Source organism: Daucus carota, chromosome 9 (genome assembly GCF_001625215.2).
Source record: "Daucus carota subsp. sativus chromosome 9, DH1 v3.0, whole genome shotgun sequence".
NCBI lineage: Eukaryota > Viridiplantae > Streptophyta > Magnoliopsida > Apiales > Apiaceae > Daucus > Daucus carota.
Window position 1 is genome coordinate 28887902 of NC_030389.2, and position 26920 is coordinate 28914821.

General features: G+C 33.4%; 1 protein-coding gene across 1 annotated transcript; it reads right to left on the reverse strand.

Annotated features, from left to right (window-relative positions):
* Positions 1–1995: 1995 nt before the first annotated feature.
* Positions 1996–2484, reverse strand: LOC135149580 (AT-hook motif nuclear-localized protein 23-like). Its single transcript, XM_064085321.1, has one exon. It carries the CDS (start codon positions 2482–2484, stop codon positions 1996–1998), a length of 489 nt encoding a protein of 162 aa, XP_063941391.1.
* Positions 2485–26920: the final 24436 nt, after the last annotated feature.

The following is a 26920-nucleotide window of genomic DNA, read 5'->3' on the forward strand; positions in this document are numbered from 1 at the left end:
CTTTAAAAATAATAGAAAGTATACATGAAAAGATCAAGCCATATTATATGGACAAACTTTGGAATCTAAATAGAACAATACGCATGAAATCTTTAGAATTAAGAAAAGAACAATACAGCTCAAACGATACATACGAGCACACAATCTTTGTAAATATGAGCACAGTTTAAAATTGATGAAGAAATAAAGAGTGATACTAGAGGTGAGTGCTAAGTAGATAATGACCACAATATAAATAACGATAGCAGATTTTTAACACAAATGCCTCAAGCAAACAAATTTAATTAAACATGTGTTGGAAATTTGACCTGCATAATGGTCACCAAATGATTCTTATATATGCATATACAATCTACTATATAATGCAATTATGCACATTAATATGGCAATTATTACCAATCATAAAAGAGCGACGACTTTTGACATTTCTCTTATAATAATATTTGGTATTTCTCACAATGTATTTCTCCCATAGTGATTTTTGGTATTTCTTCTCAATATTACATGGACAAACATTGGAATCTAAATAGAACAATACACCCAAATTCTTCTGTTTTCTTCAAGTTCTGTACCCAAATACTGTACAATCAGTCAGCCTTCTTTGAAGATTCATGCATAATCCAAGTCGTATACACTATGCAGTTGGAAAACGGTTTCTACGCTATCTTAAGGGTACAAAAAGTCATGGTCTCAAGTATGTTTATAATGAAGATAATAGGCTGATTGGGTATACATATAGTGATTGGGGAGGATCATTGGATAATGGCAAGAGTACATCTGGATATGTTTTCTTTCTAGGAACAAATGCTATTTCTTGGTCATAAAAAAAACAGAAAACAACACCTCTAGCTTCCACAGAAGCTGAATATGATTCTTCAACAGACACATCATGTATGTGAAGCTGTTTGGTTAAGACTGATTTTGTTTGACTTGGAGCAAGCCCAGAATGAACCAACTATTATTTACCGCGACAACAATTCAGCCATAGCAATAACTGAAAACCCTATTTTTCATTGTCAGACCAAGCATATTAAACTTCGTTATCATTTCATTCGGAATTTGGTACTGCAAAAGGAAGAAATTCGGTTGGACTACATTGGTACAAATGAGCAAGTTGCAGACATACTCACAAAGTCAGTCTCAAGTAATAACTTCACATACTTTAGAGATCAGCTGAGAATTACAAATTACTAGGGGATGTTAAAAATATAATTTGTAATTCCTATAAACCAAGTATCTAGAATATCCTAGTCCTAGTCCTAGAGTCATGATCAATGTTCAGTGTATGAAACCAAGAGTCTCCAAATTATTTATGTATCTAGTTAATGATGAATTCTAGGAAGAGTCTAGATATTTTGTCTATCTATATAAAGACTGTTATACCAGCACATGTAAATCATTAAGAAAAATAAAATCTTTTGTTGTCTTCAAGTTCTGTACCCAACACTTTTTATATGAAAGACTTGGCATTTAAAATCCACCACTGGCTGCACTAACGTAACCATTTTCATGGTAAGATGCAAAAACTAATTATAAGATACTTTCAGAACAGCTGATTTCTCATGTCTTCATCATTGCTCTATTCCCTAATTTCCCCTCCTCTCCTCTAATTTCATTGCAGGGACAAAGAATATAGGTGTGTGTATATACAAGAATCAACAAACTGAGTTAAAGTTTGTTTAGTATTGTAATTTGCACAAAATTTTATGATGCGTAGGCAGTCATTTTGAGGAAAGCCACCCCGCATATATCTTAATCCATATTCTCTTATTGTATTTCATTGATATTTATGTAACTTATAATTGATTTCCATATGTATATTCTGTGTGTATACCAAATGAAATATACTAATAATTAAGGAATGTTGTATATCATAAAAAACATAAGGAATAAATATTTGAAAATGATTTATTTGAATTGGATAGTTTATTAGAGTACATGGCTAGTGGATCTCTTGCACTGCAGAACAACACTAGAGAGATAAGAATTAAAACATCAGACTTGTGTAGAAACGGCAAGAACAAGAGTAACAACACTTGCTGCTTTCATCTGAGAGAGAATCTGTCCTCCCATAACATTACCTGCAGCATCTGCAAATTGAACATGGAAACAACTAATAATATTTCCAGAAGCAGCATTTAAACAACGGTAAGCCCCAGAAAACGAAATTATCTGGAAGCTTATAGAAACGCATGGGGGAGGGATTGCATTGACTGGATACGCAATATCAACCTCAGAAATGAGTCCCTGGCCAGTAAGCACAGTTACAGCAAGCCCGAAATGCAGTGCAAATTGCACCACACAACTTATGACATCAAATCCACTAGGGATTTCAAGTATGACTGTTTTGTTGATGCCATTCACTGGCTCACCGTTGGTCATTAAAGACCCATCAGAATTGAATGAATATTGAGGTGCTCCTCCATGCCTCCCTGGAGCTGTAGATATTGGGCTTGTTAAACCATTTTGGTTTGAATTACTCATCACTGCGAAAATGTTATTGCTGTGAACTAAATAATGAAAGAGATAAGTATATAGCCTCTCAGCTGATAGCATATATGAGCTGTAATTTGTGATTTTTATTGTTTATATGAGTTTAAAAAGATAATAAGGTATATGAGATTTCACAGTTATTGAATAAAACAGCTGTGTTCATGGAATTTATAGCTAGGGAGAATCTTTTGCATATTTTTTTCATGCATATAATCTTTCTACTCATTGATAGAAGAGAGATATATATATGTTGAATTCATAAACAATTTATGAATTTTCGTAGAATATAACAGATTAATCTGGCGGTGTATTCAATTCTGTTGATATTTTAATGTATTGTTTTTAATATATGTATTTTAATGGATTGCATGTGATTTAAATTTAATGGGCATTTTTGATAAAATGTCATAAAATAGAGTTATATAGATTCTTTAGGATTCAAGCAGAATACCTCCAAATCACATTAATTTTTTGGTGGGATTTCAAAAAACGGAATCCCTACAAAATCCATAATTTTATGAAATCCAAACAATCCATTACCATTCAGATTTTAATAGATTTTAAACAATTTCAATTGAATACCATAGGATTTTTAAGCATAATTTTCAATCCTAATTGAATACCACCAGATTTTGTAAAATAATTTAAAATCTCAATTGACTATCCTAAGATTTTAAAACATTTTGAATAATCCCAATTGAATATTCTCGGATTTCATTAATGAAAAAAAATCTTTTAAAATCTCAATCGAATATACCCCCTTAAAGTATAATACCCGTCCTAAAATTAGGGGTGAGTAAAACTGAACTGGAACCGAAAAACCAAACCGAATCGTGTAAATTCGGTTCGGTCCTAATTTTCTGAAAATTCGGTTCATTCGGCCCGGACCGAATAGACCGAAATAAAGTTCGGTCCGGTCCGTAAAAAAATATTCGGTCCGGCCCGAATAGACCGAATAGAACAATATATATATATATATATATATATATATGATTTTAATTAATATTTATGTTAGATATATCTTTTATGTTATAATTATAGTATCTAATTTGTAAATTTAATTATATATATCTTTAATGAATTGGGGGTGATTAATTAATATGAAAATTTAAAAATAAAAGATGAATTATAGTTTTATTTATAATATAATTTTTTATTTTAAAAATAATTTCGGTTCTTTTGGTCCGGACCGAACCGAATTATTTCTGTTCGGTCTAGTTCGGTCCATAAAAAAAGGATATCCACCCAAAGAATTCAAGTACACTCTATCAAAATCTTGCTCGATAAAGTAATAATAACTATGGCGATGTAACAACCCCAAATTCTCAAGTACGTAATTATTATTTAATAACTTTATTTTTTAATTGGACAAAAAATTACTATTTATAAATAGGCACGAGTAATAGTTAAATTAACATTATTACGCTTTGATTAAAGTTATAGTGACGTAATAAATATTTAATTATTTATTTTAAGTACTGTGATGAGGATATAAAAAGCGTGTGCGATAATTTTTTTATTATTATTGATGAGATAATCAATTATATATATATATATATATATATATATATATATATATTGAGTGTAGCTAATTGGAATATTTCTAAATTAATAATGGTTGCAATAAATCTAAATATTTAGATAGTGGAACGCATAAATTATATGTTTTATTTTCTCGATAGAGCCACTATAGATTGTCATTAAAATTATTTACTACAATTATTAAGTAGTAAGAATAAATAGTTAAAAATTAGTATTATTATAAATAAATAATAGACATCGAAAAGGAAAGAATTGTGTTAGATAACCATATAATCATAAAATAATTTTTCTGTATCTTTGTTAATGCTAGTTTAAAGGAGTGATTAATGCTTAACAATTCCACATCATTATGTAGAACCTAATTTTGTACATGTAGTATTATTGGGAAAAATCACGCACAAAATTGGCTACACAAAATGATGTGACATTAACATTAATAAGATTGTCTGTGTTTCCTCGACCATCACTCAACAACTTCATTTTACTATATTTTAGATAGCAATATGGCACATCATTATGTATAATAGTTTTATGCAAAAAACATTACTCTTTAATATTTTAAAAGATGAGTAGATTACAGGGTGATTTCACCATATTTTTTTTATTAAATATTGTTAATCACTAAAGGAAAACTGAATCACAATATATACAATATTAATTAAAGATTAGAGCCCTTATCTTTTTTTTTTTTTGATAAACATGGATATTCCATTAATAAGATAAAAATACACCACAGCCCATAGCCCTAACCAGCAATCATATACAAGCATAACATGTGAAGAGGGCATGCCTTCCTAAGAGAAGCTACCACTAAAAATTACCTAGAAAAACAAAAATTAACAATATTAGCTGCCATGTTACACCACTGAAAACTACATTCAAGCACTACATCATAGATGACCTAGGCAATTTTATGAACACTGAGTGTTGCAAAATTATGTTACTACTAATCCATACCAACAACAATGATAATCATTCATGTCCATTTCATGTTGCAATAGTCAAATACGTGTGTTGCGTAGAGTTTTAGAAAAATGATTATTTGTAATAATTTTGAAAAACTAAAATAATTTTAAATTATTAATTATTAAAATATAATATATTAAACTTCAACCCCTAAAGGGACCTGAGCTTGGTTTGTCAACATGGCATCTTCATGAGCCATTTCTTACGCTGCATTTTATCTCGGACTCGAGTGACAATGCGATCTGTTTTGACGAGTTTGAAGTTCAACACATCTGGCATCTCCTGATTGTATTCCCCACATGACGGCTTTGACATTAGTCATGTGATGCATAAGGACACAAGCTCCCCACAGTCTCAGGCCATCTGCATTCTTGAGAACACCAATCCTGTCGGAGTTGCCATTTGGAAGAGGAACTTCTGATGAAAAGCGGTGAACATTTATCTTGACACAATTTTCTTCGGAAGGAACTCATGCAACATTCATTATGATTGAGACAGAGATGCAATACTGAGTTTATAAATGGAAAGACCTAGCCAATGTTAAGTCATGACAGTATTACTACAAATGACGCAGGAGTACTAAAGCACACCAATAGGTGATATCTATTCCTTGGACTCAGAGTCTACTGAATGCAAACATATTTTAATACAAAATTTTGACAATAGATTTAATCTCTAAGTGTGTCCTCTTTGCCGGAATTATTGACTTGTCATGGGTTATTTACTTATATTCGGTATAAAGGAAAAATACACGCTTCGCCTTATTGAAAAGATCATATTATATATTTTTAAGATATATTTTAGTTAACATATAAATACACATGAACAAACTTTGAAATCTAAAAAGAACAATACATCTCAAATCTTGAGGATTAAGAATAGAACCATACACCACAAACGGTACATACCAGCGCACAATCTTTGTAAATATGAGAAAATTTTAAAATTTAATGAAGAAATAAAGAGTGATACTAGATTTGTTGGTGAAGGTGAGTGCCAAGTAGATAATGACCGCAGAAACATGATAGAAAATTTTTAACACAAATGCCTGAACTAAAGAAAATTTAATTAAACATGTGTTGGAAATTTGACCTGCAACATTTTCACCAAATGATTCTTATATGTGCATGTACAATATTCTATTATATAATACAATTCCTGCATATTAATATGGCAAATATTACATATCATAAAAAAGCGACGATTTTTGACATTTGTCCCATTGTGAATATTTGTATTGCTCAATTTACTTGGCTGAAGAAAAAAATAAATGTAAAATATCAAAAAGAAAAGACATACATATGAAATTTAATTAAACATGTGTTGGAAATTTGACGTGCATCATTGTCACCAAATGATTCTTATATGTGCATATACAATCTACTATATAATAAAATTCATGCATATTAATATGGCAACTATTAATGATCATAAAAAAGCGACAACTTTTGACATTTCTCCGATAGTGATTTTTGGTCTCAGTTTACGTGGCTGAAGCATAAAATAAATGCAAATTATTAAAAAGAAAGGACATATCTACACCAGACCAGCATTTTCTGTAGTCACAAATTAAATACCAAACCGAAATGATATAGTTCAATGATTAATAGTCTCACCTTTCAATTTCTGACGGAAATTTCAAATATAAAAACGCCAATAAGTAGTGAAATCCTAGAAATTGAGGAAAAATAGAATAAAAGATTTAGAACACGCCCTCATCCTCCTTCACTACAAGAAAAGCGGCTACTTATTACCAGAATTTGACGGACGAAAATGACCTCTTTTCTTGTAGTGCTTGAGCAGGGACTGCTGCAATGACCGGAAGGTTTTCCCGACCATACATAGCCATTTACTCAGCCGCGCAGCATTTTATCTTCCTGGGACTCGAGTGACGATGCGATCTGTTTCGCCAAGTTTGAAGTTATTTGCAAGGATTGTGTTAAACCTAGTCATGACTTCTACTAAGTCATTTCGATGACCATTTCTTCTTGATATCAGATAACACTGAAAGCTAGGAAGTCATTAGTCTCAATCGATGTGTACCTTGTGAAAACCCAGTTCAACACATCTGGCGGCTCCGATTGTATGCCCCACATGACCTCCTTGACATTAGTCGTGATGCTTAAGGCCACAAGCTTCCCACAGTTTCCTGCCATGTGCATTCATGAGAACACCAACCCCGTTGGAGTTGCCATTTGGAAGAGGACCTTCTGATGAAAAGCGGTGAACATTTATCTTGACACAATTTTCTTTGGGAGGAACTCATGCAACATTCATTATGATTGAGATAGAGATGCAATACAGCCTACTAATGAGTTTATAAAGGGAAAGACCCAGCCAATGTTAAGTCATGAAAGTAATACTACAATGACACAGGAGTACTAGAGCACACGAATAGTTGATATCTATTCCTTAGACTTAGAGTCTATGGAATATTGCAAACTTATTTTAATACAAAATTTTGACAATAGATTTATTCTTTAAGTGTGTCGGCCTCTTTGCAGGAATTATTGACTTGTTATAGGTTATTTACTTATATTCTATACAGAGGAAAAATACAGGCTTCACGCTATTCAAAGGATCATATTATATATATATTTTAGTGAACATTATAAAATTCACATGCCTGACAAAAAAAAAAAATTCACATGCACATATAAAACTTCCCATCAATATTACTAAATTTTAATGTTCTATTCCTTTAAAGGTTCAGGTATCTCCTCATATTCACACCACAAAAATTCCCAATGTTATATATTTTTACCAATCAATGCTCTTTGTTTCTTTCCTTAGTTGCATTGTGTTTATTTGGTTCTTTAGTATACATCACATCCTTCTTGATTTTTCTTTCCTTTCAAAGCTCCTTCATGATTGATAGTATACATTTCATGTAATATAATCAAAAGTATACATGAGAACATCAATCTATATTATATAGACAAATTTTGGAATCTAAATAGAACAATAGACCTGAAACATTGAGGAGTAAGAATAGAACAATACACCTCAAATGATACATACGAGCACACAGTCTTTGTAAATAAGAGCAAAATTTAAAATTTGATGAAGAAATGAAGAGTGATACTAGATTTGTTGGTGAAGGTGAGTGCCGAGTAGATAATGACCGGAGAAATAACGATAGCGCATTTTGAACACAAATGCTTGAACTAAAGGAAATTTAATTAAACATGTGTTTGGAAATTTGACGTGCATCATTGTCAACAAATGATTCTTATATGTGCATATACAATCTACTATATAATACAATTCATGCATATTAATATGGCAACTATTACCGATCATAAAAAAGCGACCACTTTTGACAATTGTGTGATAGTGATTTTTGGTATTTCTTAATTTACCTCGCTTAAGCAAAAAATAAATGTAAAAATCTTATAAAGAAAAGATATACCTATCAATATAATTTCCACCAGATCGACATTTTTTGTAGTCACAAATTAAATAGAAAAAAGGCTTGCCTAACCATTACATACATTTTCATGCTTGTCTAGAGTGTATATACATGCCGAAGAGTATCAAAGAACTTACTCGTTGAGGGATCATAAAAATCCTAAAAAACATATTCTATAATGCAAAAAGTGCAGCAGCAATGATTGCAATAATCTCGGCATTAGGAGTCACCACCATAGTCATCATTCCAAAAAGAGTGCAGTATAGCAGGGTGAAGAACGTGAAGAATACATACCAAAAGAATTTCACTACTGTCCAATCAAATCCGATCATTGCATAAACGATAATACTATACATAATACACTCCAACTTGTGCAAGAACATTATATGGTATTTCTACCAATACCTTTTTAGACAAAAGAAGAGGGACTTGCTTAACATATATGGTACAAATAAGAAAATTCAATTTATCCGGGAACGTCATATCCACTTATTACATGTGCAAAGGCATATGGCAAGGCGAGTACTATATTCATGCTGCTCGTTTTCTATAAAAGACAGTGCGTTTGACATCCACTTCTGGCTGCACTAACGTAACCATTTTCATGGTAAGATGGAAAGGCTATTTATAAGATACTTTTGGAACAACTGATTTCTCATGTCTTCATCATTCCTCTACTCCCTTATTTTCCCTCCTCTCCGGTAATTTCTTAGCAGACACAAAATATATACGTGTATGTATATATAAGAATCAACAAACTGAGTTAAAACTTTTGGTTTTCATCTTTACAAATACCTAAGCGAAATGATAAAGTTCAATAATTAATTGTGAGACCTTTCAATTTCTGGCGGGAATTTCAAGTTTTCAAAACAACAATAAGTACTAAAATCCTAGAAATTGATGAAAAATACAATAAGAGATTTTGAAGACACATCAGCATCTTGAGATCCTCCTTTATATATTCATTTATTTATATATATATATATAGGCTTGTGCTCAAATGAGAACTTTTAAAAAAATGAGAACTGAGATCTAATATCAGCCATTCATTTTTATAAGAGCAAAGTTAATCGTGGCCACTCAAATATATGGATTAACTTATAGTTTTATTCGACACTCTCTCACTGCGACTACTTCCGATGCTCTCCCCCCCTCTCTCTCTTGGTGTTTTCTCTCTCTAATTTCTCTCTCTCTCTCTATCTCTGTGTGTGTGTTTTCTTTCGCTAATTTTATCGCTTTCACTCTCTCGGTGTTTTCTCTCTGCAGTTTTATCTCTCTCTCTCGTTCGGTCCTGCCTCCCTCTATATCATTCAGTGCTATGTAGCTCCGTTTGTATGTGTTAATTGAATTAGGTGATTGAATAATTCGAGTATTATGAGCAATCTCCTTCTATCGAGTATTTTTGTGCATATAAAAGTTTGATTCTGTTTGTTGAGCTTTTTATGATTTTTGTTTTTGTGAGATTCTGAATATCAATTTTGCTGATTATGTTGTTAATTTTGTTTAGTGTTGTATCTATTTTTAACTGTTCTTTGTAATGTGAGTTCTATTTATTTTGTTGTTTTGTTGAGCTTTGTTGTTGTTGATGTTGTTTATGTCTAGTGAAGATGAGCATGTTATGTAAGTTGTTTCTGCAATAGAGTTTGTTATGGTGCTCTGTTTTTCTGTTTGTTTTTTTAATGTCTAATTGTGATAATTCGCGTAGGTGTTGGTAGTGTAGATTCAGCACGTGTTAAGCAATATGTTGATGATGCTACATCTATGTCAAGGTTCTGGTAGTGCATCAGGTGTGGAAAGCGATGACTCTTTTTCAAATTTTAGTATAACTCCATAAAGTAGTAGGTATTATTTGCCAAAGTGTCTTGATAATAGTTGTAGAACATTTGTTGATCAGTTTTTTGACTCTTTGGTAGCTGGTGTGAGTTTCTAGCAGCCGGTACTTCATTATGCTTTTTCATGTCCTATTTCAATGTCTGGAAATATAACATTCTCGTGAATCTCTGTGTTCTCGAGTTTCTTTGAACTTGATGCAAGTACAATGGGCATGAGTGTCTTGTTTGCAATCTATTTGTTGAAGCCTTTTGCCTTCTTTGATTCAATCTCTCTGTATTCATTCAAGTGAGATGTAAGGATTGCATTTGAGTATTTCACCCTTAATCGTTCAAGTTGTGCTCTCATTCCTATTTGAATCAACAAAAATTAGAAAAAAGGTTAAAATAGTAACTTAAATTATTTGATAATATAATGTGAAAACGCCTTTAATTTGCAAGTACCTTCTCTGCTTTAAATCCAGTATTCAAGGTATTCTATTCACCCAAATAAGTCTCCATATGTCTCATAACAAATATCTCACAGTCTTCATAATTCCTTAAAGTTTGTCACTTTAAGGAATTTTTTATGAAGTGCTTTGTGTATACTTTTAAGTGCTTTGTGCATATTTTATACTTAAGTGTATTCTTATACTTTTAAGTGCTTTTTTGTGCATACTTAAGTGCTTTGTGTATACTAGTAAGTACTTTGTGCATTTAATAAAGGCTTTAATTTAACATAACAACAGAATGAATGCTTTGTGTACTTATTTAGGACTTTGTGTCTTAAGGCAGAATCCTGGTGAATCTGAGAACAAGATTAATATCTTAAGGCAGAATCCTGTTGAATCAAATTGAGTTTGGTGAGCTCTGTGGGATTAAACCTAGAGACTTTAGGCCGCTCGAAGATCTTGATGTTACTGTTTACTTTGCTAACATCACACAGGTATGTTCATTTCATTCTCACTGGATATGCCGATGTTTATAAATGTATTTATTTGGGTGATCTTGATTGATGTGTTTGTTCAGGGAGGCTTGTCAACTATCTTCTTCGATTGCAAGGCAATTATGATCTTTGTGGTGATGAATGATGCTGGGCAACTTGAGATGGCATGTCCCCACTTGGCACATGAGCATGGCCAAGGACAACAAGGTTGTGGTGGCTTTCAGGAGGGCCAAGGACAACAAGGCCACGAAGGATCACAGGAGCAAGAAAAAAAATCACCTGCCGGAGAGGATTATCAAAGTGATTGGAGTGATGAAGATCAAGTTGAACTACTTTATTACTTTTCTCAATTTTTTGAATAAAGACTCTGTAATATCATTAAGAAATTATAGTGTGATTTTCTAAGCTCCGTAAAGATAATATTTGATGATAATGTCAAGATTTAGTCATTGTTTTTAGTTCAGCTATTTTTTATTTTAGTAATTTGTGTACATTTTTCAGTGTTTTGTATGTAAATATTTTGGTGCTTTGTATACACTACTAGAAAAAAGCCCTTAGACATCGGCTAAAAACCGATGTCTATGTAAAAAGAGAGCGATGTCTTCGCGTGTGATGTTAAAGATATATGTGCAAAGACATCGGGTAAAACCCGATGTCTAAAATAGACTTGCACAACGCTTCTAGGATGTACGTGATATCTATCCCATTTTAGACATCGGTTATGTTTCATTAAACTATTGTAATTTCAAGATTTTTAACATCAGTTAATTTAATATACAAGCGATGTGTTTTGAATTGAATTAAAATGGGCACCCCTGAATTAAAATATATATACCAAATCAAATACAAACAAGCCATATACAATCATCATATCACAACATTATATATATTCACTTCTCCAATTTCAATCCAGAAAACCAAGTACCTACTAACTACAATCCAACTTTCATCCAACCAAGCAAAACATATTTAAATTAAATACATAACAGCTTGAGAAATAAACTGCTAAGAATGACTCTAAACTATGCTTCATTTCCTTCGAGGCTTGCATCGTCTGCCTCAGCATGTTTTTCAGCTCTCTCATCTTTTGGAAATCATCCTCAACCTTGGTTATTCTATTCATAGTTGCATGAAATATTTGGGCAATGAGAAGCGTAATTACAAGGATCCCATATGAAGTTGTCATTGCTAGCCACGGCCAAGGGCATTTCTGCTTTAATCTGCACTAAAAGAATTTACTAAGGTAATGTAATAATAGTTGCATGAATATTTGTGTGAAATACTGAACACACTGGTGGTTCTCATATATACAATAGCTGTTAATTATCTTAGTTCAGAATTGAAGATAGTAAGTAGATAGGTGAGTGTAGATTATACCCTCCAGGCTGTTGAGAACGAGTGGAAAATGCTGATACTTAAGTGATTTTCCAGGTCCTCAAATTTGTCCATGCAGCAGTTGATATGTAGCAGACCAGTTATTCCTGGAGCCCTGTTGAGCCCTGTTCACAACTTCTAATTCACACACAAAACTCAAAATTAAGCAAAATCACAGGCATCGAGTCGAAATCCAATCAAATTAAATCACCATATAAAACAACATGTATAACCAAACTCAGGTCCTTACAATTATAGATACACAAACATAATCTTTTATAATATCCAATTTCCACAAAACAAATACAATTTAAATTACAAAGACCCTCGAAAAGTAGGTTTCAACTTAGGAAGATACATCTTCTATAACCTCAGGTTTGATATGCACTGAACAAAAGCTTATAACAGAGCTATACACAAACAAAATAAGACAAACCTCTTCCAGTTCAGTGTAAACTCTTCAAGTTCAGTAAAACTTCTTCAAGCCTTCAAACCTCCAGATCTGTTCAAAAATGAAAAACCCAAAAATTAGTGAAAACAAAACTTAATCGAAATAAACCTAATTAGAGAGAAATTAGGTGCTTCAGGTTGAGAAATTAGGTGATTCTCGAAGCACCAATTTGGGGTTAAATTGAAACCCTAATTTGATACGACGAAGATGTGAGAGACACCAGTGAAATGTGAGAGATGCGGAGGTGACAGCGAGGCGACAGAGTGGGGGAGTGAGAGGTGAGAAGTGTAGGGAGGGAGGAGGGAGAGGGAGATGTGTCGGGATGGAGGAGGGAGATGGAATATTTCGGGAGGGAGGAGGTATTTGGTTAAAGTGTCGGGAGGGAAAAGAGGGGCGGGTTTTGATTTTTGTTAAGTGAGGGAAATAAACGGGGCAAAAGTAATAAGCTGTTGTTTTTTAATTTTTTAAAAATATGATTTAATAACGGTCAGATATCTACATCGGTTATGCCTTGAACCGATGTCTACTTCACGATTCTCATTTTTTGAAAATAACTATTGACATTGGTTATTTTCTCAACCGATGTCTAAATTTCACAGTAACATCGTTTAAAAAAATACTGATGTGTTTAATGATGTTAACATCGGTCGTCTGACCAACCGATGTCTAAGCACCGATGTCGTAGGCACTAATTCTAGTAGTGATATATATTATAGTGCTTTGTATTTTATTTTTAGCTTATCTAAATTTGGTGATTTAATAACATCTTTTAGGGCTTTGAATACATATTTTTTAGGTGTTATACATGTCTATGTGTATGTTAATTTTTGAATCGTTATGTTCTTTTATTTTGAATTATTTGGTGTATGTTGATATTTAAGTTCTTTTTCTTCTATTTAGTTTGCAATCACTTATGAATTTGTGAATTGTTACTTACTGAATGTAAAAGATGAGTAAAAAATATGGAATGATATCTACATGCACAACAAGTAATTAATAAATTCCTTAAAGCACTAGTAATGACTGAAATTCAAATATTTAACACAAGTGATATATGTTTTTACGACAAATAGAATTCTATACATTAAACTTTCTAGCAGTCAGGTACTTCATCATGCTTCTTCATGTCTTGTTTCATTGTCTGGAAATATAACATTCCCTTGTATCTCTGTGTTCTTGGGTTTCCATGAACTTGATGCGAGTACAATGGACATGAGTGTCTTGTCTGCAATCTTTTTGTAGAAGCCTTTTGCCTGCTTTGGTTCAATATCTCTGTATTCATTCAACTGAAATGTAAGGATTGCATTTGAGTTTTTCACCCTTAATCGTTCAAGTTGTGCTCTCTGTCCCATCTGAATCAACAAAAAATAGAAAAAAGGTTAAAATAGTTGTACGTATTCTGTTCACCCATATAAGTCTCCATATGTCTCATAACAAATATCCCAAAATCTTCATAGTTCCTTAAAGTTTGCCACTATAAGGAATTTTTTAGTAAGTGCTTTGTGTATACTTTTAAGTGCTTTGTGCATATTTTATACCTAATTGTATTTTTTATACTTGTGAATATTTTTTGTGTATACTTAAGTGCTTTGTGTATACTAGTAAGTGCTTTGTGCATTTAATAAAGATTTTGAACAGACCATTTCAAGAAGTGGATGAGATATTAAGGGCAAACAGGAAAAAATGGTTATTCGTCCTCTATTCCGAGGTTTTGTAATATAGGGCTTTGATTTTGTTTTTGGTACTGGTGTTTCAAAGTCTTCATCATCACTGAATGTTGGATTCCTCATCATTTCAGTAACATCTTGACGACCATCATCTTCGATATTGCATGGAGCAGAAGATGATGTGGTTGGAAAGCTTTTTTCTTTAATCTTTTGCTTTGCCTTCTACTGGATCCTGATACAAGAAAATATATCATTTAAAATCACGCACATGTAGCACATAGCAACAGAGTAGATGCCTTGTGTATTTAAATGCTTTGTGTATACTTCTAAGTGCTTTGTGCATATTTTATAGTTAAGTGTATTTTTTTATACTTCCAAGTGATTTTTTGTGTGTACTTAAGTGCTTTTTTGTGTATATTTTATCCAAAGTCATGAGTGAAAATGATACATGAAAGGCTACAGGACATAAAACATTTATAAGGAGAGATCATACAAGCAAAAAAAATTTAGGCAAAACAAACAGAACAAGATACAAAAAACATTAATAAGTACAGATCATACTTGCTAGTCAAGTCTAATACTATGTGGGTAAAGGTTTCTGAGAGGTGTGATGTGTATAGTTTTGGGATCATGTTACTAGAGATCTTCACTGGAAGAAAGCCAATTGAGAAGCTCCCTGGTGGTGTCAAAAGGACAATAACTGAATGGTCAGAGCCACTGATCACAAAAGGAAAATTCAAAGATATTGTTGATCCAAAACATGATGGGAATTGTGACGAAAACCAGCTAAAACAATGCATCAATGCTGCAGCCTTTCTCTAAACCTCACACAATATATTTGCTGGCAATTCACATTTCACACATTAACTTAGCTATATATATTTTCAGGCTGGCTTTAATGTTGGTTATGTCTAGTCACGGACACAGGGCTATATTTGTTTCTTGCCACAGGCGCAAGTGCACCTCGAGGTAAAAACTAACAGCAACACATACTAGGTTATATTACATGTTTGTTCTACTGCAAATGAACAACCTAAGATAACCTCCCATATTCCAGACCTTGCAAGAATAATTAATCAACATTTTTCAGGAAACCTAGATATCACAGCTAAAACTCCTAAAACACTAAGTAAGATCAAATAAAGCACCTAAAACAAAAATAGATCAATAACAATAGTGACATAACCAAATAAACAATTAATATGGAGAAAAATTTATAAAGTGAGTTAAAATTTACGTACATGTGAAAAGTGCTTCCATTCTAGTTTCACCAAATATTAGATGCTCTGCACATGGTAAAATAGTGTAAATTACATAGCTGCAACTTTCAAATCTGATGAAGCATAAAACTCTGTCTTACAAGTTGACACTAAACGAACTCAATACCATCAACACCAACGGTAACACTAGTACTAAATGAGACAATAAAATGCTCAAACTACAAATACACCTACAAATAACACTAGCACTAAATTCGATAAAATACACCTCAAATCAAATGCAAACACAGAAAGTAAATAAACATACCGCCGCCTATCACAACCTCTGAGCACTAATCTACAAATACATAATTAGTGCTCTGCACATCTTAAACTGATTAAATCCTAAACAAAACCCTAAGAAAACTTTTTAATTAAACACATATACAAGTTGCTTCCAATACAGTTGAAACTAAAATTAAATACAAACTTATTGCTTTGCAAGTGATTAAGTGATAAGCACTTCACAAAAACAAACTAAAAACACATGCATACTATATGTACAACTCACATACAATTTTTTTAGTGCTCGAGATATGTTTGTTCATCTAAGCACGAAATCTGCAAAAAATAAAGTATCTAACATCAGTGATTCGTAATGATGAATCTATTTACATAACTACTCAAATTTAAAAGTGAATCGTTAGAGTAGTGAAAGGAACAATGTCGACGAACACTTGCAAGAACAAATTGAGCAGCGTTGAGCAGCAAAACACAGCAATCGAGCAACGTTGTTGAGAGATTTCTGTAATTTGGGGGTGATTTGCTAGTGAGAGTTTGAGTGGGTAACGTTGTTGGAACTGATTTTAATTTTTAAAAATCGCGGACGTTTAGAATGATTATGTTAATGGGCCTAATTTTAGCTCAATATCTAGTTCTATTTTAAGCCCAGTATCTAGTTCTCACCACTTAAAGTTCTCACTAGAGTAGCCCTCTATATATATATATATGTGCACATATATATATATATAGAGAGAGGGGCTCATGATCAAATACAAATCACCCTCTAAATACAAACTAAAAACCTTTCTTTTATACTACCCACCAACTCCACATTATCTCTTTTATCAAACCCCCTTCATCTCTCTCTCTCCTCTCTCTCCACCTCTGCTACCACATCTTTGCCGACCCACTCCTACCAACACTGCACTCATGTCATTGCTTCCGATTACACCATTATCATCACCACCAGCGGCTGATATGTATACAAAAATCGGTGATATTCTGGTATATAATTTAGTAATATCTGCTGTACATTTTAGTGATTTTCGCTTTAGAAATTAGTGATATTCACTGTAGAATTAGTGATATTCGATATAGAAGATCAGTGAAAATCTCTCGAACTTGATGAAGACCTCCAGATTTGTCTTGTTTGTTGATTCTGATGGTTGTGACGACGCTGGAGATGGAGGTGGTGGACACAAAAGGGGCGGGAGCATGGAGGATGCGGGGGTGGGGGTTGAGATGGCGGAGGTGGAGGTAGATGTCGAGTATGGCAGAGGTAGGGGCTGAGATAGTTGGCTGGGGTGAAGGTGGTGGTGGTAGAAGTCGAGGTGGACGTCGTGGTGGCAGAGGTTGAGATGAAGGCGGTGGAGGTGGGGTTGACGTTGGTGGTAGAGACGGTGGAGGCGAACCGGAGGGATGGTAAACGTGAACGGGGCGGCGGGGGCGGTAGACATGGAGGGAGCGGCGGACATGGAGTTGCCAGGAGCGGAGGCGGAGCCGGAGAAGATGGAGGTGGGGTTGTTGAAAGATTTAGTGATAGTGTGTTTAGAATTTAGTGATATTGGAGCTCGGTTTTAGGTTTGTAGATTAAGAGGGTTTTTATTGGAGTAGTACTCTCTCACTCTCTCTCTATATATATATAAATTCATTATGTGGAAAAAATAAAGCTTTTAGTTTCTGTCTTTATAGATACCTAGCTAACCGAAATGATAGTTCGAAAAATATTAATAGCAAGCAATATCTGCCTTGAATTTCAAAATTTCAAAACACTAATCAATAAGAAGGGAAATCCTATAAGACTCCCTTGTCAAGATCGTAGTTATAGAAGTCATATATGATTGGTGTCACAAATGCCTGTTGCACAACCAAAAAGAGTTGCCTTCAATTTTTTAAACCGATCCGATGTTTCATCTTTGCTCTAATCATATACACCCACATAAATCGGTTGATATCATCGACTAACAAGAGAAAATATTTGTTCCCGGATGGCGTTGCGGGCGAGATGGGACCACAGAGATCCCCATTAATAAGATCAAGACACTTCTTTGCTGTGAAGCTTGACTTGGGGGGGGATTGTTGGGATATTGTGGGCTCTGTGTCCAGCATCTCCCTAGTTATATAAACACGAACACGGGGGCGGATTGTTGGGGATATTATGGGCTCTGTGTCTAGCACGAGGCGCTTGTAATGTCCTAAGTATAAGGAAATAAGGCTGCACCTTCTCTAAACGCTCGGGCTTTTAGCGCACCGGTAAGCACATGATCCTAAAAATATTGAGGAAAATTAGAATAAGTGATTTAAAATATGCCACGTCAAATATATAGATTACTTCTAAATGTATTTTCTATGTGTATACTAAATGCAATTAATCATTGCAAGAATAAAGTCGTGCCCATACGGAAATGTATATATCAGGAAAAACATAAGGAACAACGCTAGAGATCTCTTGCACTGCAGAACAAAGCTAGAGATAATAAAATTAAAACATCAGACTTCTGTAGAAACGGCAAGTACAAGCGTAACAATACTTGCTGCTTTCATGTGAGAGACCACCCTTCCTCCCATAAAATTACCGGAAGCATCTGCAAATTGAAAATGAAAACAACTAATAATGTGTCCAGAAGCAGCATTACAAACAACTGTAAGTCCCAGAATTAGAAATCATCTGGAAGCTTGTAGAAACGCACTGAGGAGGGATTGCACCTAGTGGATACGCAACATCAACAACAGAAATGTGTCCCTGGCTACTCTTCTGCATAAATATATAACTAACGATAGCAGATTCTGAACACAAATCCTTATTCTGGGCTTTTTGTAACTGTGCTTACTGGCCTGCAGGGACTCATTTCTGATGTCGATGTTGCGTATTCACAGGGTGCAATCCGTCTGCAGTGCAGTTCTACATGCTACCAGATAATTTCATTTTCGAGAACTTACCGTTGTTCAAATGCTGCTTCTGGACACATAATTGAACGAATAATGAGGAGATCCTCCATGCCTCCCTGGAGCTGTAGATATTGGGCTTGTTAAACAATGTTGGTTTGAATTACTCATCACTGAGAAAATGTTATTGCTGTCAACTAAACAATGAAAGAGATAAGTATATATAGGGTGTTGCACTAGGAGGCGAGCAATTTATAGATGTTCATGATAAACCTCTCTGATAGCAATATGAGCTGTAATTTGTGATTTTTGTTGTTTATATGAGTTTAAAAAGATAATAAGGGATATGAGATTTCACAGTTATTGAATAAAACAGCTGTGTTCATGGAATTTATAGCTAGAGACAATCTTTTGCATATTTTTTTCACATATATAATCTTTCCACTCATTCAGTGATAGAAGAGATATATATGTACTGAATTCTTAATAAAGAATTTATGAATTTTTATAGAATATAACAGATTTTGATTCTATGCAAACTCTGGCCATGTATTTGGTTGAGATTTTAATTGATTGTTTTTAATATATGGATTTTAATTGATTGTGTTTAATTTTGATTTTATGTGGGTTCTTGGTAAATTGCCATAGAGTTGATATAATTTTTTTACGATTTAAGCACAATCCTTCAAAATCTCATTGATTTTGGTGTGATTTCAAAAAACATAAAATACACTAACCAATCCCACAAAATCCCTAATTTTTTTTAATCCAAAAAAATCCATCAGCCTTCATATTTTAATAGATTTTAAACAATCTCAATTGAATATCATAGGATTTTTAAGCATAATTTGAAATCCTAATTGAATACCACCAGTAGCATAATTTAAAATCTCAATTGAATATTCCAAGATTTTAATAGATTTTAAATAATCCCAATTGAATACACTCGGATTTCATGAATGAAAAAAATCTTTTAAAATCCCAATCGAATACACCCCCTTAAAGTATAATATTCATCCTAAATTATTCAAGTATACTCTACAAAAATCTCGTAGATTATGTTCAGGAAAAAAGATAACAATGAAGAAAATCATATATTTGATATCCACCAAAAGAATTCAAGTATACAGTATACTCTATCAAAATCTCGTAGATTATACTCCACAAAGGAAAAATAATTATGGAGAGGTAACAATCCCAAATTCTCAAGTATGTAATTATTATTTAATAACTTTATTTTTTAATTGTCAAAAAATTACTATTTATGAATAGGCGTGATTAATATTTATATTAACATAATTAATCTTTGATTAAAGTTACACTGACGCAAGAAATATTTAATAACTTAATTATATATTTTAAGTACCGTGACGAGGAAATAACAAGTGCGCGCGATAATAATATTTTTTATTGATGAGGTTACGAGATACACAATTATATATATATAGGCAAGTGATCACATAGAAACCAAAGTTATTCTGGAAACTAGAAGCCATTCCTTCTATTACCGTTTATAACTACAGAAATCACAAGTTTATATGTTGTTAATCACTATTTTATGCAATAATATCATCAATTTTATTTTTAATAATTAAGATTATTTCCTTATGATTGTTATTAGTGGTTGATTATTGATCATCAATTATAGTTGTAGGAGCTCCATGATGGTAGCAAATGAGGTGTGTGGTGGTGGTAGATAGTCATTAGTAGTTACAAGTTATGATGACAAGGAGCAATAGGCAAATCATTGTTATAGTAGTGGAAGAGGTTGATAATGATGCAAGTAGTTTCATTAATGTACTGTGAGTGAAGATAATGATGATATACATTATATATATGTGTATTTATTTATATATCTATATTTTTCACATTTCTTATATATAACATAGTGATATATGATATCCAAATTAGTGATTTATGCAGATAAAAACAGTGGTGAAAAATTGATCAGCGACTAGTTTCTAGTTTCTAGGCTAATTATTTTGTAGTGGAGTAAGCCCATATATATATATATATATATATATATATATATATATATATATATATATATATATATATATATATATATATATATATATATATATATATATATATATATATGAAGGGTAGCTAACTGGATCATTCATGTACATTTGATATTACAATAGTCAAATACATGTGTTGCGTAGAGTATTAGAAAAATAATTATTTGTAATATGATAATAAAATTTATAAAAAATAATTTTGAAAAACTAAAATAATTTTAATTTATTAATTATTAAAATATGATTTATTAAAATTCAACACCTTAAGGGACATGATGAGTTTGGTTTGTCAACATGGCGTTTTCACGAGCCTCCTCGTCTAATTGCATAGGTTGTGAGAGTTCTTGAAGAACCTCCCCCAAACCCAAAATTAGCTACTATTTTAAATAGAAATGCCAAGCCCGTGTCACGTAGGATAAAATGACACAAGTTGCCGAATAGAGCAGGGACTGCTGCAAAGGCCGCAAGGTTTTACGAACCATACATAGCCATTAATTCTTGTGCTGCATTTTATCTGGGACTCGAGTGACAATGCGATATGTTTTGCTGAGTTTGAAGTTATTTGCATGGATTGTTTTAAACATAGTCATGACTTCTACTAAGTAATCTTCCATGATCATTTTTTCTTCATATCAGATCAAATTGAAAGCAGGGAAGTCATTAGTCTCGATGTGTACCTTGTGAAATCCCATGCCAGCTCCTGATTGTATTCCCCACATGACCGCTTTGAAATTAGTCATGTAATGCATAAGGACACAAGCTCCCCAGTCCCAATAGTCTCCTGCCATCTGCATTCATGAGAACACGAACCCGTAGGAGTTGCTGTTAAAGTCACTAGTTCATATTGGCACATTGTCAACTCTCCTAGATCAGCAGACCATGACTTTGTGGCTCAACAGTAAATAGCCGCATCTCATTTATTAGCTTAGACATTTACTATATGTTATTTCTGTATAAATATGTTCATCTCCTAAAAAAATCCTAAAAAAATATTCTATAATGCAAAAAGTGCAGCAGCAATGATTGCAATAATGTCGGCATTAGGAGTCACCACCATAGTCATCATTCCAAAAAGAGTGCTGCATAAAAGGGTGAAGAACGTGAAGAATACATACCAAAAGAATTTCACTACTGTCCAATCAAATCCGATCATTGCATAAACGATAATACTATACATAATACACTCCAACTTGTGCAAGAGCATTATATGGTATTTCTACCAATACCTTTTTAGAGAAAAGAAGAGGGACTTGCTTAACATATATGGTACAAATAAGAAAATTCAATTTATCCGGGAACGTCATATCCACCTATATATTACATGTGCAAAGGCATATGGCAAGACGAGTACATTCATGCCGGTCGTTTTCCATAAAAGACGGTGCGTTTGACATCCACTTCTGGCTGCACTGACATAACCATTTTCGGAACCGCTGATTTCTCATGTCTTCATCATTGCTCTACTCCCTCATTTCCCCTCCACTCCTGTAATTTCTTCGCAGGCACAAAATATATACTTGTGTGTATATATAAAAATATTCAACAAACTGAGTTAAAGCTTTTGGTTTCCGTCTTTATGGTAAAGTTCAATAATTAATAGTGTGATCTTTCAATTTCTGGCGGGAATTTCAAGTTTTCAAAAGAACAATAAGTACTAAAATCCTAGAAATTGATGAAAAATACAATAAGAGATTTAGAAGACACGTCAGCCTCTTGAGATCCTCCTTTATATATAAGACTGCCTTGCCAAGATCGTAGTTATAGAAGTCATATAAGATTGGTGTCACATATGCCTGTTGCACAAGCAAAAAGAGTTGCCTTCAATTTTTTAAAACCATCCAATGCTTCATCTTTGCTTTAATCATGTACACCCACATAAATCAGCTGAAATCACTACAAGCAAAAAGCTAATAGACATCAGTTTCTGGCCGATGTCTTTAGTTTTTTAGACTGATGTTGATGTCGGTGATGTCTATTCTAGACATCAGTCGACAACTGATGTGAAAACCTTACTCACACATCATTTTTTTACTGATATTCATATGTCTATGCCACCATTTCTTACAAAATATATTACTTTTACTTAAGTTTATACTAAAGTTACTTGCAATTTAAGACATATAACATGTAATTACACTAACTAATTAAAGGCTTGAACATCAGGTTTTACACAAGAAAGTGATTTCTATTTTGTTTTAAACATCACCTTGTACTGATGTCATTGTCTCTATAGACATCGATTCTTTTAGAAAATAACTAATGTACTTAACAATTTTTCACATCGTCTTTAGATGATGTCTATTTTTGTAGAGACATCAGTCTTTACAGAAAAATTGTGATGTGCATTCTTCCAATAGACATCTCTTTGAGGTGATGACTTTATTATTTTTAGACATCTGTTTTAAAGCAAAAAAACTGATTTGTATCTTAGTTTAAGACATCAAAATTTGTTGAAAAATCTGATGTGCTTCTTACAAATAGATATTACTTTCTACGGTTATATTAAAAAAACTAATGTCCATCCATGCACAAACAGAATTTAAAAAACTGGCATCGATAATATACCATCCTGAATATATATTGCACCATCCACAATACACATCCAAATCTACTTCAATCCAACCAAACAAATTCAATTTGCAAAACCAACAACAATTCTGCCATCAACCAACAAACCAACTACTACACAAAACCAACTAAGATCATACGTCGTTCAATACGCAAAACAAACTACTAAATACTTAAGCATATGCAAACCACTTATCATTGTACCCATTCAATCCACAAAAGCTACCAAAAAACTACTAGTTACTGCATATCAAATTGTTCACGGTAGAAACCTCCACTTGTCCGCAACCAAAATGTTTAGACAGTTGAAACCTCGACTGCTAAGAAAGTACTGGTCCTATGTGGTCCTGGCAGAACTGGAGAGACTCAATATGCACTTCATCAAGCTGCTCCTCGGTGTAAGAAACTCGACTCTTGGCCAGCCACTAACAAATTCATGAAAATTGATAAGTGCACGTATATAACTAAAAGGTATCTGATATATATATAGCAAAACAACTATGCATACCTTTGAAGTAAAACTTAATCTTGTGTCAGCGATAATTTCTTTTATGTAACGCATGACTATGTAACCGCATTCATGGCCACCAGGTTGTTTGGGATATCCCTATTTGAAAAATTAAAATTACACCACAATTAAACTACTTATTAACTATAACTATGTACTCAAATGATGAAGTGTAAAAGTACTTACACTTAAAAACTTTGCCTTAGCTGGCTTGTTGCTCCTACCAGTTTCAGAATTAAACGTCTTAATCGCGCTGCATATACAATGTACACGGTTTAAGAATTGACATTTAATTTCCATCAAAATGTTAATTAAGAAAAATAAAAATTACCTTGATAACACTTTTTCAAGCTCTGGAAATTGTGTTGGGTGAGGGAGCGGATTGAGAATATATATTTCGCCTTCCCAAATAATAGTCAGAATCCAATGCATACTGTTTTCATCAAAAATTATAAACATTTTACAGCAGATGTTTCTTATACAAGTTTTTAATATAAGTAAAATTTAATAAACAACTTACATCTGATTGTGTGGCCAAAAGAACAGCCTTCAACAATGTATTTTTCAAAATTGGCATTTAAGTGATAAGTGGATCCCGGGTCAATAAATACAAATGTCTCTGCCAGTGTTTGTTGTTCAGAGATCTCATTATGCAGGTGCCTACGAAAAAAAGTGCAAACATTATAACTACGAACAACTAGCAAATTAACAGAAAAAGAAAAAGAAAATAGAAAATTAACAGAAAAAGAAAACTTACGCCATGTAAGCTGCAAGTACAGCTTGTCCTAGCATTTTAAACTCCAACAATGACAAGATATTCTCATCTATCAAGTAAACTGTCTTTTCATGTCCAAACACATCCGGATCGCATACAATCTTTATCGAAACGCCTGTATTTTTCATCCAGATTGTTGCGTGTTTGTACAATAAATTAAAGCCTTTCGGCACCTTTGGACTTGGCTTCACACTAATGAACTGCGACTTAATTTTCTGCAACTGATCATTCTGATTTTTTTGTGCACTTGGCCGCAACCTATCTTTCTTCTTAACCTGTAGATAATCAAACCATAAAAAATGTCAAGTATACACATCACATATATATTCCTACTACGAATCAAAATTCAACATCTCAAACAAAGAATTCACATACCACTGCAGTTGTGTAGCTGATTAATTCCTCAGGCCATGCTACAAAAGAGCCAAGTGCATCGCGGACTGTCACCATTTCACCACGTATCGGCACCGGAAGCAAGGCATCTGGTTTGATGAGGCCGTCGACAGAAACACACTTATGGCCATCTGGTATATCAATTCCATGAACTTTTTCTCTATCCACGCTAGGATACACCATACCAAATGCAACTTTATTTTCTTTCTTGTCCACAGATAATTCACAAGATCTTTGCCCCTACAATACGTAAATGACCAAATTAAAAAAATTAAGGCAAAAAGAATTTATAAATTCAGGAAATTATTTAATTAAATACAAAAAATTCAGGAAATTATACCGAAACTGCAGGAGGTGTAGGCTTAGGTTGATCATACATGACACATTCCTCATCATCATCCACATTTTCCTTTTCAAGCTGTGGACTTTCCTTTTCAGGCTGGGAACTTGCCTTTTCAGGCTGCTTTGGGGACTGAGGACCAACACTTGAAGCAAACATTGCCTTTAACTGAGCAATCTCTGCCTCAAGAGCCTGCATCTTTTTCTCCGTCTTTTCATCCCTTTGCCGATCACGGGCCATCAACTCTTCCTTTGTGATTCGAATTTTTTTTCTCTCTCGGCAGCTTAAAGTATTGTTTTGGGGTTATGTACCCTCCAACAACCCGGACCTTTCCGGAATGCTCTTGACTCTCCAAAGCTGTGGTAAGAACATCTTCAGCTCCATAGAACTCTAATTCACCTGCCTTTTTCTTTTCCAACAAATCATCCTATTGACATAAAAGAAACAGAATTGGTCAAAAAATCAAGAAATTTATATTTTAATTATAATTGATGGCCCTACTAGCTAGTATGCAAATATAATTTAGAAAGCTTACAATTTTTTTGCATACAACAACAAATTCATCATCGACCTCTGAAACCTCGTCGACCTCATCGACCTCTTTAACCTCTTCAACCTCATCGACCTCTTTAACCTCTTCGACCTCTTCGTCAATTTTTCGCTTACGAGCCATTTTCATTAAAATGGCTCTATCTGGTTCGACACCTGGCTCCAACTTGCCTTTTTTGATCTGTTAAATTGCATTTTCCATAAAAAGTTGTTAAGTTGTTAAAATCCATGATAACTGTGCAGAGATAAAAGTGTTCTTACTTCATCTTCTTTTAAACCTATATAACCCTTCCTGGACAAGCGGTGATGATACTTTCTTTGAGAAACCCTGTTGCTTTGTGCTTCATTGATTTGCTAAGAACAACATCAGCAAATTACATGTCATATATGTGCAAAATAGTAAAGTGAACAGAAAATTGAGTAGCAAAATTAAGAGTGCAACAAATTATACCGTCCAGGCAGAATTTGTCCTCTGTTTCACAAATCGCTTCCAGGTGGACTTGCTAACATAAGCATATCTCCTTGGTGGCTTACTCAACTTTTTCTTGTCTCCAACAAATGGCAGCACAAACTTCCTCGTCAAATCAGTTTTAAATTGTCGCCATTTCGAGCCAGCAGACTTTAAGACAATGTCGTCACAATGTGGACCTATTTTAAATGTCGACTGGAAAATACACAAATAAGATATGAATTTTAATATTACGTTAAAAATGTGAATATAGAAATGCATTATTACA